Source organism: Mytilus galloprovincialis, chromosome 2, assembly GCF_965363235.1.
Source record: "Mytilus galloprovincialis chromosome 2, xbMytGall1.hap1.1, whole genome shotgun sequence".
Taxonomy (NCBI): Eukaryota; Metazoa; Mollusca; class Bivalvia; order Mytilida; family Mytilidae; genus Mytilus; species Mytilus galloprovincialis.
In genome coordinates, this window is record NC_134839.1 from 29,759,680 (window position 1) to 29,775,140 (window position 15,461).

A 15,461-nucleotide genomic window follows, 5' to 3' on the forward strand; every position below is an offset into this window, starting at 1 on the left:
ATTAAGCTCATAGGGTATAATTTTAACAACTATATACACCTTAAAACATAAGGAAACATTTAATTATGTACAAATGACTGAATTAAGGTAATGATAATTACTAGATAATTGATATCATAATTGATTCATAGGATTGTCATCCTAAAGTTTTCAGTGAAAGCAGAGACATATATGACATATGTGTATATATGTCTCTGGTGAAAGTAATAACTAATAATGTGTTGAGGTGTAAGAAAAGGTTGAGTAAAAACTGGATGTATTTACAAATAAGAATTTAGAATTTCTTATGTATAAATATATATTTATATAACTAATATACATTATTGATTAACGCGATTATTGATTAACGCGATTGAGCTCTTCTTCAGTGAACTTTGCATTATCATTATTTCAGTTGTTTTATTAATTATTTCATCAACTTACTCTTTATCAAAATATGCTGAAACTTGCATCTTGAAGGGCAAACAATATAATAGACCAAGAAAAGTTCTAAACAGAAAGTCCTTTAATCATATTCCTGACATATGTTGTCGTGTATGTCACCAAGCTTATGCTGGGACTTAATTTAACGTTAGTAGTCCCTTAGTAGACTTAGTATAATAGTCCAAGGCATATAGTGGTATAAAATGTTATCGCTTAAACAATTATTATGCTAGCAGATTTAAAAAAAAAACGAAATCAGTGGGTTTGCTTCTTTTGCGTTCTATTTATTTATTAACAATCTCTTTTTTAGCGTGTTTATGGGTATACAAATATTTTAAGTATTATTCGAAAAAGAGGCGAAACCTAAAGTATATACCACATGTCAAATCATGTCTTTCTTTGTAGATTATCTCTTCTAAAATAAAATACTTAGAATTAAATAATCGTAAAAGACAAGTTTTATCAAACCACACAGTCCAAAGTTTGAGATCAGACATGTCCAAATGATCAAAATTATACATGTGGCTATAATAATTACTTTACGAGTAAAAACTAATGAAACTCTACAATCATATTTAATCTGGAACCAATAGATATGACTGTATCAGTCCAATGATTTGTATCATGAGTAAAATAGTACAATACAAGTCCTTGATCAGTCCCAGATTCCAACAAGTAAATTATATATATGTATATAAATATATAGATTTCTACCAAACCAAATAATTGTTTACAAGTATTCTAAACATATTATCAAACTGTGTGTTTTGAAAATCCGTAGACTAGAAGATTTAGCTGTTCTGTTAAGGACTTTTTGTGGTTTAAATGCTCTTTAATATAGTTTGTATCGGACAATAATTCTTTAACACGGGCTTACCTGGTGGCCTATTCAAAGTTCTAGGTTGATGCCACTAGTTGAGCACGAACAACTGAGCTCCTGTTTTGGTGGGATTTATGCTACTCAGTTTTTAGTTATCTTTGTAGTATTTTATATCTTGTAAAATGTAATGTCTTTGTCTTTTTTTTTTTGCCCTGGCTTTGAGTCAGTTTCTAACCGACTTATGAGTTTTGAATGTTCCATTTGTATCTCAGACTGCTTCGGATTTACTATCTATACATTATGTTTCGTGACTGCTAATATTTAATGACGAGAAATAATTAGAAAAGACGTACGACAAACCATGTACTTTAGTATTTGTCTCAACCACATGGTCTAAATCATATACTTGTTCAAACTTATTGGAAATCGAAAACGAAAGAGTATGTACAATATAAAAAGGAAGATGTGGTATGATTGCCAATCACGGAGACAAATCTCCACATGAGACAAAATTACACAGAAATTAACAGCTATAGGTCACCGCACGGTCTTCAACAATGAGCAAAGCACACACCGCACAGTCAACTTTAAAATGCCATTTAAAAAAAAATAATCCAACAAGTGATTTGTTTTCCAGGTTTGGCTTTATATTTTTGGTTGATTAATTTTTAAACGTTCACATTTAGATTTGAAGTTTTATAAAAACTGGCCTCGGGATCAATGAAGATACACCGACCGCAAATGGTGTAATAAAATTGGCACCGTTAATACTATATATCTTTCTTAAACTTGCTTTGGAAATTTACTCAATGTTTGCATAATTCTAATTAAAACTGCAGTTTTGTGTCATCGTAGGCATATTTAAGGTTTTAAGGCGGTACACCATGATAACAACTTGATTGTTAAAAATTACTTTTATGGGTCATACTTTGTTTTGTCTTTATGTTGCTGTCACATTTACGTAAACCACGTAGTATATTATCATCAAGTGTCCTGAACATGCATGAAATATTTGACATTTGAATAATTTAATCAGTTGTCAAACAAAAATGTGAATTGACCAAACCAGAGATATATAAAGCAATTGGAGGTAACTGTACAGACATATCATACAATACAATTGTAGGTCTTTGTACAAACATAGTTATTTTGGTAACCCTGATCAATCCCGTTGACATAAACTGTACTGAATCAGATGTATTGTTGTTTTAACAGATTAATGAAACGAAGGATAATATGAATATGGAAATACATGTTTCTGCTTATTTCAAATATACTACATGTAGTGTAGTATAATGGGATCACTTATTTCCAATAATATTGTATACAAATTTAAATATTAATAACGTATTAACAAAATATTAACTTTATGTACACAACAATAAACGATTAATTAGCTTTCATTTCAGTATACGTTTTTTTTTTATGACAAATACCATAATTAATATTTAATCCCATTGTCCGTAGTTTTACACATGACCTGTTGTACAGTACAGACGCATATTTACCCTGACCAGTCCAGTCTTGGAAGAGCATCAGTCTTAAGAGGTCTGGATTAAGAAATCAAGAAACAGGTATGTATTTTTTCGAGAGTTATTTGTAAATTTAAGGATTCTGTAATCCGTATAATGGACTTTTCAGTCTGACTGAAACAAAAAATAAACTCTTTATATTATAGGTGAATTCCGTTTCATTTTGAGCTTCTTCATGTTATCACATAAGACCCGTACTTTGTATTCTAATCATGTTCTGGTAAGTCTTATGTTTTCATCATGGTTTGAATTCATTCATCATACATGACCTTTGAAATTTAACCTTGCTTTAAATCAAAATCCTTTTTTTTTTCTACCTAACTATTTCTGACATGATTTATGTTTGCTTAAGAAACAATGGCAAATATTTCATTCGAATGATATTCAGGATGAAACCAAATTGTACAAGACATAAAAAAGTGGGTTTTGCAAAATTGGGAAACTTTGAGGGAAGTTCGATAGGGACAAATACAACTCTTGCTTCGGCCCCCGATGAATCTTTAAATAAACCTGCGGTCAAGGAGAAAAATTATTGACTATGTAATTTATTAATTTTCTTTAAACGAAAAATTTCACAAACTGCGAAAGTATTTTGATATATTACGTTTTTTTCAGGATGAATAGAAGACTAATGAAGAAGGTTGTTAATTGTTGTATAGTACCTTTATTCGTACTGATTATCCCGACTCTCACACAGAGTAAGTATATTATTAAGTACCCTTAGTACAAATTATCACAAAGGACTGTAATGCACTTGGTTATAATAAGTTATTGTATATTATGAGTAACTTGCACTAATTGGTTAGATATAACAATAAGTTTTATGATAATTAGCACTGAATGTGTCATTGAGAATTATGATTTAATATCTTAATATTTAAATGCTTATCGTTTAAAATTAGTACAATCATTTAAATTTAAAAACTGTAAATAAATACTATTTGTATTTCCGTTTTTGATTCGCTGAAAAGAATAATTGAAAAAGAGACAATGTAAACTAATTTATGGAACATTTTCTAAAATAAAATACAGCGCAAAAATGTGATAAGTGATTTTTTTTGCGCTATTCTTTTTAAAGACGTGTTTAGTAGTTTGTACCGATTTTTGTGTGTGTATGTTTGATGTTGTTTTTCTGCACTGCCATCTGTGCGTCTGGTCAATTCAACGCACTTGTGCTAAAACTCTGAAATTAATTGTCTGAGTTCATAATACGGAACAGACAAATATTAACGGCAGTAAAGAAAAGTATTTAAAATACCGTAATAATCTATTTTTTTAATAATATCGAACTTACGGATTATATCATTGGACATTTTGATTTTCCCGGCCATTTTATCAAACCTATCTAATATATTATTATATATGATTAACATTTTTTCGATCAAAACATATAATGAATTCTTTACTCATGGAACAATCAGGTACATATCGAATATATATCGTAAAATATCACCCGCTCGACACTATGCGAAGCCTTTTAGGGCGGTCGGCAATCGTTGTAGCGCCCACCGGTACCAAAAAGGTTCAGATCGTGGAACATTCACCGCTGATATTTAACGATATCTTTGCATGTAAAAAAACTAACATCTTAAGCATTAATCTGCTTAGGCTCTTTAAAATAGAAAAACAGTTTCAATAACAGTTTTCATCAATCTAATTGAAATTAAATCTCTCACTCGCTATTTTTTTTATACGCAGCGACCAAGAATAAAAAAAATAGCGAGTGAGAGATTTAATTTCAATTAGATTGAGTTTTCATTAAAGATATTTAAGCAATATCAAGTTCTCTCCTGCATGGCATTATAAACAAGTCGATACTAAATATAAAAAAGAAGATGTGGTATGATTGCCAATGAGACAACTCTCCACAAGAGATCAAAATGACACAGAAATTAACAACTTTAGGTCACCGTACGGCCTTCAACAATGAGCAAAGCCCATACCGCATAGTCAGCTATAAAAGGCCCCGAAATAACAATTCAAACGAGAAAACTAACGGCCTTATTTATATAAAAATGAACGAGAAACAAATATGTAACATATAAACAGACGACAACCACTGAATTACAGGCTCCTGACTTGGGACAGACACATATATACACAATGTGGCGGCGTTAAACACGTTAGCGGGATCCCAAACCTCCCCCAACCAGGGACAGTGGTATATCAGTACAACATAAGAACGAACTATACAAATCAGTTGAAAAAGGCTTAACTTATTAGATGGATAAATGCATGTATTAAGTAAAGATCTCAATGATCTTATAGACGTTTGCTTGAAAGTATCTTAGTTGTTTCAAATATATGTCTATGCAAAAATGAAAGGCTTATCGATTTCAAATGCTTGCTAGCTTTTACAAAATGAATTTACAAAATGAATTTACGAAATGAAATTACAAAATGATTTTACAAAATGAATTGCTTATGACAAGTCTTCTTTTATAGTTCCTCCAGGAGTACCAATGATCAGTGGGCCACAGGTCATTATAATGGATGACAAAGTGACCCTTACCTGTACAGTGAGTAGTGGCAAGCCTGACCCATCAGTCAGGTGGTTAAGAGATGACACCGTAATAGACGAGACGTATACCATAGTCGGTGGTATAACTACAAACAACTACACCTTTACTGCTTCCGCTAATGAACAGTTCGCTGTGTTTGAATGTCAATCAGAGAACGGACTCCTCCAGAATCCACTGTCGAGAACTATATTTGTGGAAGTGTACAGTAAGTAAACAGTCTCTTGAAAACTTCTTATTTCAGAACTACGTAATAAAAAGTTGTCTAGTGCAAATCACTATTTCATGCGGTTATATATATATATTTCAATAAAAAGAGATATGTTTTTGTTTTGTTTTATTAAAAATGTAAGAGAAAGAAAATATAATGGTTTTGTATGTTTCGGTTGAAAAATTCATGGAATTAAATATTTGTACCTAGAAGCGCACCAGAAGTTAACATTCTTCGTTAATATGGAAAATAAAAAATTGAAAGTTAAGATTAAAAATAAAGAAATAGCATATAACTTGCAATCATTCACCATCGAGTAAAACATATATAGAAACACAATACTAAAACATATATAGAAACACAATACTAACATATATAGAAACACAATACTAATATATATAGAAACACAATACTAACATATATAGAAACACAATACTAACATATATATATATATAGAAACACAAAACTAACATATATAGAAACACAATACTAACATATATAGAAACACAATACTAAAACATATATAGAAACACAATACTAACATATATAGAAACACAATACTAACATAAATAGAAACACAAAACTAACATATATAGAAACACAATACTAACATATATAGAAACACAGAACTAACATATATAGAAACACAAAACTAACATATATAGAAACACAAAACTAAATAAATAAATAAATAAATAAATAATCTTTATTTCAAGAGGATGATCCCATTAGTTAAAACTAATCTTCCTGAGAGTCCTCAAAATAATAATAACATATTTATAAGTACATAGAGTATTATAAAGTTATATTATACACAATATACAATTGTATTTAAATAATAATGAAAAAGCATATTAATTTGCACAATTGATGAAAAATTTGTAACATTTTGTTTTAAAAGATACAAGTGTATTACTCATTTTTATTTCATTTGGTAAACTGTTCCATATTTGAGAACCTGAATATGTAAATGTTTTCTTTAAAAAATTAGTTTTTGGTTTTGGAAGATTTAATACTTTTTCATCAGCTGAACGTAAGTTATAATTTTGATTATCAGTAAAATGAAAATTTTCTTGTAAATAGTTAGGAACCATACCATTTAATGATTTAAATACAAGTATTGCCTTTTGGTATTGAATGCGTTTTTCCACATTTAACCAGCGTAAACTATTAAACAATAAACTGGATGATGTCATTATGTCAGCTTCTACTATAACCCTAGCAGATTTCTTTAATAACTTATTAAGTTTATTTATTCCACTTTCACAACAGCTTCCCCATATATTGCAACAATAATCAAATAATGGCAGAATATAAGCATTAAAATAGATAATACGTATATGCATAGGTAAATATTTTCTTATCTTTTGTAATAAATTGATTCTGTTTGATATAGTACATGACATTTTATCTATCTGCTGATTCCAATTTAGGTTTTTGTCAATATATAAACCAAGAAGTTTTTCACAATCTACATTTTCTATTTGTTCATTTGAAATATTGATATCTAAACTGTTTCCAGTTGAACAAAGTCTTTGTTTTGAACCAACAATCATTGATTTACACTTTTTGGCATTTAATTTCATACAATTTTGCGCACACCAGTTTTCAATTACATGAATATCATTTTGAAGGTTAGAAGTTAACTGAAGTAAATTATTACCTTTACAATGTAATGTAGAATCATCTGCATATAAATCTATTAATGAATGTTCTATATTAAGTGGTAAATCATTGATATATAAAATAAATAACAAAGGGCCCAGGATAGAACCTTTTGGTACCCCAGTTTTTATGCATTTAGTATTAGACATGACGTTATTGACCTTAACTTGTTGGCTTCGTTCAAACAAGTATGACTTAAACCAGTCTAGTGTACAATTTGAAACATTATAATATTCAAGTTTTTTCAATAAAATTATATGATTAACCAGATCAAAAGCTTTCTTTAAATCTAAAAATATAACTCCGTTTATCTCTCCATTATCTATATTTGCCAACCATTCATCTACTAATTTAGTAAGTGCAGTAGTACACGAATGTTTAGGTCTGAAACCTGACTGTGTAGTATTAAGAAGGTCATTACTATTTAAAAATATATACAAACTATTAGCTATATGTCGTTCTATGATTTTTGAGAGACAAGGCAAAACTGCTATTGGTCTATAATTATCAGGATTACAGGCATCGCCACTTTTAAAAATTGGGCAAACTCTTGCAGTTTTAAAAATACTTGGAAATTTACCACTTTTGATGCTTAGATTAAATATATATGTCAAGGCTGGTGCAATGACATCGCTGCACATACTTAAAATATTTGGTCCGACATCATCTAAACCAGTTGCTTTAGACTTGTCAAGTTTTTTTAAATACATGTTTACATCTAAAATACTCATTTCTGGTATAATGAATTTTTCACTACCCGTTTGTAACTTTGATTTTACAAATTTATTGAGTGCATCAAATCTGGCACCATCATCATTATTACATAACTTGTCATCAACTATACTTTCAGCAATATTTGTGAAATGCACATTAAATGTATTTGCTATATCAACATCATTTTGAATTACACTATTTTTATATTCTAAATGCGTGATATTATTATGTACTTTTTTAGGATTTAGACTTTTGACATACTTCCAAATAGTTTTACTATCTTTACAATTTGAAATAGCATTTTGGAAATATTTTTTCTTTGCCTGTTCTATTAAAGATGTAACCTTATTACGCCAAATTTTATAATTATATATATCACCAATTCTTTGAAAATAATCTCTTTGGTGTCTAGCGCTATTTATATCAGAAGTCCACCACTCTGGTTGTTGGGTATTTTTCACCCTTTTAATTTTCTTAGGAGCATGTTTGTCTAGGGTGCTCAGAAATAAATTATACCAATAATTAGCTGCTTCATCAACATCTCCAATCGATTCAATGAGATAAAAAGGAGTATTTGTTAAATTTTCAATAAATTTATTTTTATCAAATTGTTTGAATGATCTATATTCTATGGACAAATGCTCCATTTTTGTTATTTTGGGGTTAAGTTTTCTTGTTACGCAAACAGGATAATGATCACTGACAGCATAACTAGGCACCTTTACTTCTATAATATGGTCTACATCGGTCGTATATATATGGTCTATGGTAGTTGCACATTTATCTGTTACTCGTGTCGGTTTATGTACAATTTGTTGTAAACCATACAAATTAATACAGTCCTTCCATTTTTGATTTCCGACAACTGTATGATTTATATGTGAAAAGTTTATATTAAAATCTCCTAAGAGTATAATTTCTTTATTTTCTGCAGACGCTTTATCTATTTCTTTTTCAGCTGAATCAATCCAAGATTGAAATGAACTCGGTGGACGATAAAAAATGCCTATTAAAATAGAGTTTGTGTTTGGAAATTTAATTTGAATCCATAAAGATTCAATACTACTTATTTGTAAATTGATTTTTTAAATTGATTTTTTAATTGATTTTTAAAATGATTTTTTCTGATGACATACACTATTTGGTATGTACGCAATCACACCTCCGCCATAATTAATAGCTTTTTTATCTTTTCTTTCTATTTTGTAACCTTCAATTTGTAATGTTTCGGTTCCAATTTCATCATTTAAAAATGTTTCTACCATACCAAATATATCAAATAATTGTTCATATTTTAATAGAAATTTTATTTCTTCAATTTTTGGTTGTAAATGTTGAATATTTAAACAACCTAGTTTAAACCCTTTTTTAAACAACCAACTTGCTTCATTATTTCTACTTTTATTTACAGAACTAGGTGTTTTATTTTGACTCTTTCTATGTCTCTTTTGAGATTTTCTCCAATTATTATTATTACTGTTGTTTATATTATTAATGTCTTTTATATTACATGAACATTGTATACTACTACATTTATCACATAACAGATTTAAAATATTATATCTGTTTGAAAAACTAGAACAAGCTAAATGCTACCTATGAACATAATCTGACTTACGTACAGAGTTTGGTGAATGATAGTTAAAAAATGGTGCTCTGTCTACATTTTGTCTATTTAGCTCATTATTGTTTTCCCACGAGTCACGAGAGTTCATATTGAGATCATTCCTGTCCTTTACGTTTCTGGGGTTGATTCCTGAATGGTTGAAATTTCTTCTGTCTGTTGTAATCATGTTGCTCCTAGGTTGATATCTTTGTTTTGTAGGGCTCCTTCTGAAGTTGTTTGCGTAATATTGGTGACTGGAACTTTGATATCTATTTCTGTTTTGTTGGTTCAAATGATGCTGTATTTGTTTTCCCTTGAATACTTTAATTACTTTATTAACATTTGCCAACAACTTTATTGTTCCATATCTATTTAGATGAATGCCATCTGTGGTGTAAAATGATTTAGCTATATGATCATCTTTGTAGACAAAAGATTCATAATTTGATATGAATTTGACATCATTATAATGGCACATTTGTTTTAGGATTGTGTTATACTCAGTGACATCACATTGTATCCTTGGTAATATTCCAGATACAATTGCTCGACAGTTTTGACATCTTACAAAGTTAATGATTTCTTGAAAAATGTCCACAAATTGTTGTACATTCATTTTGCTACTTGCATCATTGCCACCTACATGAATTATAATTGTATTGTATGTACTCAGATCCATATTTCTTATGTCTTCGTATAAATCTAGTACATTTGCTCCTCTGTGAACATGGACATCTATATAATCTTTTAATTTAGATGGGTCAATTCCTTTTAGGACTGAACTTCCGGCAATTAAAACCCTACTTCCTGATAATGGCAGTTTTGGTTGGGTATCATAAACAGGATTTTGTGGTTCTTCATTTATATCAGCATTTATTGACTGTTCTATTTCATGTGAATGTTCTTGTAATATTGTTTCACATATTGTTTTTGGAATTGTTTGATCTTCATCTAACATTGGGGTACATTGGTTACCGAGATTTTCCTCCGGCATAAAGCTTTTTTGTAATTTAATTGTTTCCACTTCATACAGTTTTATTTTATCACTGATGCTTTGTGTTTTTCCTTGTAACATGTTAACTTTTTTTTCCAAATTTTTATTAACATTTTGAATTTCTGCTTCAATGTCTTGCATCTTATTCATTGATTGTTGGTCATGTTGCATGCGCACCATTGCTAAAGCTGTCATTCGGTCATTTAAAATTTGAATGCTACTCGCATTTGACAAATTATTTGCTTGTATAGATATTTCCAATTCGTCAACTTTGTCTTTCAAATTTGTAACAACAGTAGTTAGTTTGTCTAGTGTTGTAACAAAGTCTCGAATATTCAACTGTGGTAATGTGTTACCATTTCCATCTAAACATGTACTTTCATCCTCTGAATTAGTCAGATTTATATCTTTCACTTGTGCTTGTATATCATCTGGAATATCTATTATAGGTATAGCTACTGACGAAGTTGACTGTTCCCGATTTGTATTTGACGATACATCCTCTTTTATTGATTTTATTGTGTTGTTATTAGGATTTGATATTTGAATGGTACCGGGGTTTAAATGTTCTGTTTTATTTACATCTATAACAGAGTTGTTATTGCAATCTTCTTTTCCTTGTTTCTCCATTAAAATCACCTCTTCGAAAATTTTGTTTAGCTCATTTAAATTTATATCTTTCCCGTTTATTTGACATTCCTTCATTTTTACTACAATGACCGGAAGATCTGTTTCACAAAATATGTTCAGTCCTTTTCCATTAATAAGTACAGAAGATGTTGTGAAATATATATTAATACAATAAGATTTACGCTTGATAGATCTTCCCAACGAATCAAAACCTTTTTCGGAAACTTTAATTTGTTCTTCAACGGCATTTTTATTATTCTTATCGCTGATTGGAATAAATGCGATTTCTCTGTTATCTCCTCCATTTGTATTCAGATGTTCATAATAGTATGTGCATGCACGTTTAAACACTTCAAAACTAGACGTGCTAAAAAACAGCCTAAGGCCACCACCGGTCAATTTAAAACTTAAATGTTCTGATCTTGTTGCATCTAGTTTCTTGATCAAGGCCTTTGATTTATTTAAAGTGTAGTCTCTTGATATATTTTGATGTTGAACAGTTTTGTTATTATCTGTGCTTTGAATTTTTTTCATGTTTGACTTTTATTGTTTTTGTTGCTGGACGCCATTTTCTTAGGTAGCAATACACAGTTAGGAGTTTAGTTTCGCATTTTGGCCCCTGTGGATTTTTCAAATAGGAAAGTTAGTGTGTAATAAAATTCATTTTTAGACAGCTGAGTACAAATTTAGCCTTCAAAGATGGTTTATAAGAGCATCAAGATTGTTTTTAACATGTTTTATGGGCTATTTTCTGTTTGACAATCCGTATTTTCATAGCTTGACCGGCCATCGGTCCAGAAATTAATGTAATGTTTACAAACACTTTTTTTCTACACGAAGTTTTTGACGCAATTTTACAAAAAAATGAGACGAAAGACATATGATTTTCATTGGATCTACTGAATGATATATGTACACAGTTTCAGAAAAGGTATTACTTCAAGCGATTGAAATTCTACTTTTAGCCAAATTTTGGGGAAATATGTGACATCTTTCCCCCCCTTTTTGCAATATTTTATAGCAAATAAGTGCAGATTGTTGCCATGGATACACCCAAAAGAAATTATATTTTACCATTTTATATACTGGATATAAAATCTATGGAAGATTCTGATTACATACATATGCACATATATGACACAAACAGTAAACTTAGTATTGCAAGAAAGCAATGAAAAGGGGATGGTAAAATTTATGAGGGCAAATTTTAATATTTTTTCCTAACTGTTTATTGCTACCTTAAACAATTGTAGAACGTAACACACACAATAGGAAAACGTTACGGAATAATCAGGGTTGTTATTATGACGTTACTCGTTGGAAACGCTTCAAATCATTTTGAACAGCAATATCGTTTCAAAATAAAATTATTAAATTGGCACAGTTTAAGATAAATATTTCTCGCCAAAAGCTTCTTCAAATTCAAATGAATATATTGTACCTTTTTTTCCGGAAGAATTCCGATCATAACAGGTTAGATACACACTTCTTTTGCGGAGCAGTTTTCAAGCAGCTACGCCATTGCACATCCGGGCTTTGAGAAAATAATAACATATATAGAAACACAATACTAACATTTTCGTTGACTTTTCCATTAAGGTAGTCTCAGTTCAAAATAACCATATGGCATGCTGTCAAAATCTCATCCACTTCATTCAGTATGAATGTATAATTTTTAAATCTTCAAGTGAAGTTCACTTTCGAGAAATTCCAAAAGATTTATCTTCATTTGTTATTTTTTTCTTGTGTTTTACAGAAACTCCACGGACCCCAGTCCTAACAGGTCCCACAGAAATGATATCAGGGACACCGACAACGTGGACTTGTTTATCTGATGGTGGATACCCTGTACAAACATTGTCCATGAGGGTTGGAAATTCAGCTTTTTCTACAGAGCTTGATACAAAAACAGCATTTGATCGCGTTTCACAAACATATACCGTAACTGGAACCCTTTCTTGGGCCCCAACAACAGCTAATGACGGACAGACACTCTACTGTGATGTAACTCATCCTGAAACTATAGGACCTAACAACCCACAGACAGTCAGTCTACCACTAACAGTTAAATGTAAGTACTACTCAATTAAAGGGGCGCCGTTACATCCAATTAATGGAGGAGCACTAGCTGTCAAATTCATGTTTACCGATTGGACTCGAATTCTGATGTTTGATTTAAAACAATTCAAAACATTTATTCAAATTATGATAAGTCTAAATTAAACAATTTACTGGGCATGGGCTCGAGAATATGTAGCTTCTTTTTGTGTGTATTTTAGCCTAGACGCCGACTTATTAACTATCGAGTTGACCTTCGAAGACCTCCGATGGTCATATAAGCGATATAAACATAGATATAGATATATAGTGAACTCGTGCAATTGGATTCTAGGTCTGCTAATATTATGTATATTAATATATTAAAAATTATATGTTAATCATTGTTTTACCTGTATAAGAGTTCATGCGTTATTAATTTCTAGCTAAGGGGTTAAATTAAATTTCCTATGAATACGGATTCAATGAGATCGAATTATTCACTTGCAAGTGAATAATTCATCATCAATGGTTTTTTTTATATCTTATTTTGACAAAATTGAACAATACTGGCTGCTAAAAGCGAATTATTGTTTTTTTTAACTTTTTCACTTTCATAAATGTTAGAACCAAATAACAATCATGTTTTACAATTTTATTTTTATATTTATCTCGTAGCTAGTGCCCCTTTAAGACACAAAGGATACTAGTTGTTATGGCTATGAACTAGAAATCAGTTACTGCGATGCGAATATTCTTATATCTGTACTAAGCGTATTTTTTGTTGTAGAGATGAATGAATACCTTGCAACGTCTTGTCTCTGTATTTGTGATTGATTTGTTAAGCCCTCATCAACTGTTTTTTTTTGTAGTTTGTCCTGCTACACCGCCGTCGGAGGTTAGGGGAGGGTTGATTGTTGAAGGTCGTAAGGTGACCTATAGTTGTTAACTACACTATGTCATTTACTCTCTGGTGGAGAGTTGTCTCATTGGCAATTATACCACATCTTCGTATTTTATGAAGTAGTAGATTGTTCATAAAACACTTTTCATTCAAAAATAACCGGTACTATTTGTCAAAGGTTAATGTTAATACTAAATAGTCAATAGTATTTTTTTTTTTGTACATTTTAGAATTATTTGAAACACTACGAATTTAAAGTTCGTAGTGAATATGTGTTTGTGCTTTCTCAATTAATGATGGTTATCATATTCCAACATTTCAGCCCCCTTGGATGTAAATGCACCACAGACACAGTATAACCCAACGACAGGGGAGACAATCTCATTAACGTGTGTTATTACTTCTGGAACAGCAACCCAAGTCAGATGGTACAAAAACAACAAACTTGTTATTATGGCGGCAAATCTAAGACTTTCTGGTGGTAATGCTAACACACCGTCTCTAACAATTACTCAGGTCCAACTCACTGATGCTGGTAGTTACATATGTGAGGCTACAGATGGCAGTGCCACGAGGAACACCACTACCATAACAGTATCTCCAAAAGGTAGTATACAGTTTCTTTGTAATGTTGATGGTTGGATATCTTTATTTTGTTTGTTTGTGGTACTTCGTTCTCAGACACGAATCCGACGGTACAACCCACTTAGAGGGCAACACTCAGACCAAACTAACAGACATCCACACAATACACCAATCCCCAATATTTAAATTTATTGCTAGTTCATTTGTATATATAGCTAAATATTCAAAAATGGTTGAAGATATGATAAACGGTGTATTCTGGCTACTCCTATATTTGAGGTTATGAGAAGAACAAAACAGAAGAACTAATTTTCCTCTCCGTTTACAGCTACACCACAGCCACCAACACTGACCGGTCCGTCAACAGTAACACCAGGAACACCCTATACCTGGACATGTGTATCTTTGGGTGGGTTCCCAGAACAGACTATGTCCATCAGGGTAGACAACTCTGTGTTTACCAATGAAGCCACATTTAAGTCAGAGTATGATGATAGTACAAAGGCATTTAGAGTAACCGGAACACTTGTTTGGAGCCCAGATACCAGTTATAATGGACAAAAGTTATACTGCGAGGTGACGCACACTGAAACGTTAGGACCAAACAACCCACAAACTACTAGTCTATCACTGACTGTTCAATGTAAGAATAAACGAAATATGGAAAATATCTTTAACTAGCTCTACTCAATCTTTCAAATAGTAATGCATCTATTTGTAGATATAAGATCTGGTATGAGTGCCAATGAGACTACTCTCAATTAAGTCATTCAACACGGAGAAATATGACCTATGTGGTCACAATTAAAAACCTTTTTTTT

The 15,461-nt window shown here is 30.9% G+C and overlaps 1 protein-coding gene across 7 annotated transcripts in view; it reads left to right on the top strand.

The window, feature by feature from the left end:
* The first annotated feature begins 2,711 nt into the window (after positions 1–2,711).
* Positions 2,712–15,461, top strand: part of LOC143063331 (uncharacterized) — a 45,539-nt gene continuing 32,789 nt past the window's right edge. For 6 of the 7 annotated variants that reach the window (XM_076235420.1, XM_076235423.1, XM_076235421.1 and 3 more), the window contains exons 1-6: positions 2,712–2,817; positions 3,391–3,473; positions 5,221–5,502; positions 12,871–13,185; positions 14,378–14,662; positions 14,969–15,283. In XM_076235420.1, the coding sequence (XP_076091535.1) occupies positions 3,392–3,473; positions 5,221–5,502; positions 12,871–13,185; positions 14,378–14,662; positions 14,969–15,283 (1,279 nt within the window). In that variant the 5' untranslated portion in view covers positions 2,712–2,817; position 3,391. The remainder of the gene's footprint in view (positions 2,818–3,390; positions 3,474–5,220; positions 5,503–12,870; positions 13,186–14,377; positions 14,663–14,968; positions 15,284–15,461) is intronic. The other variant, XM_076235425.1, reaches the window with a different exon arrangement.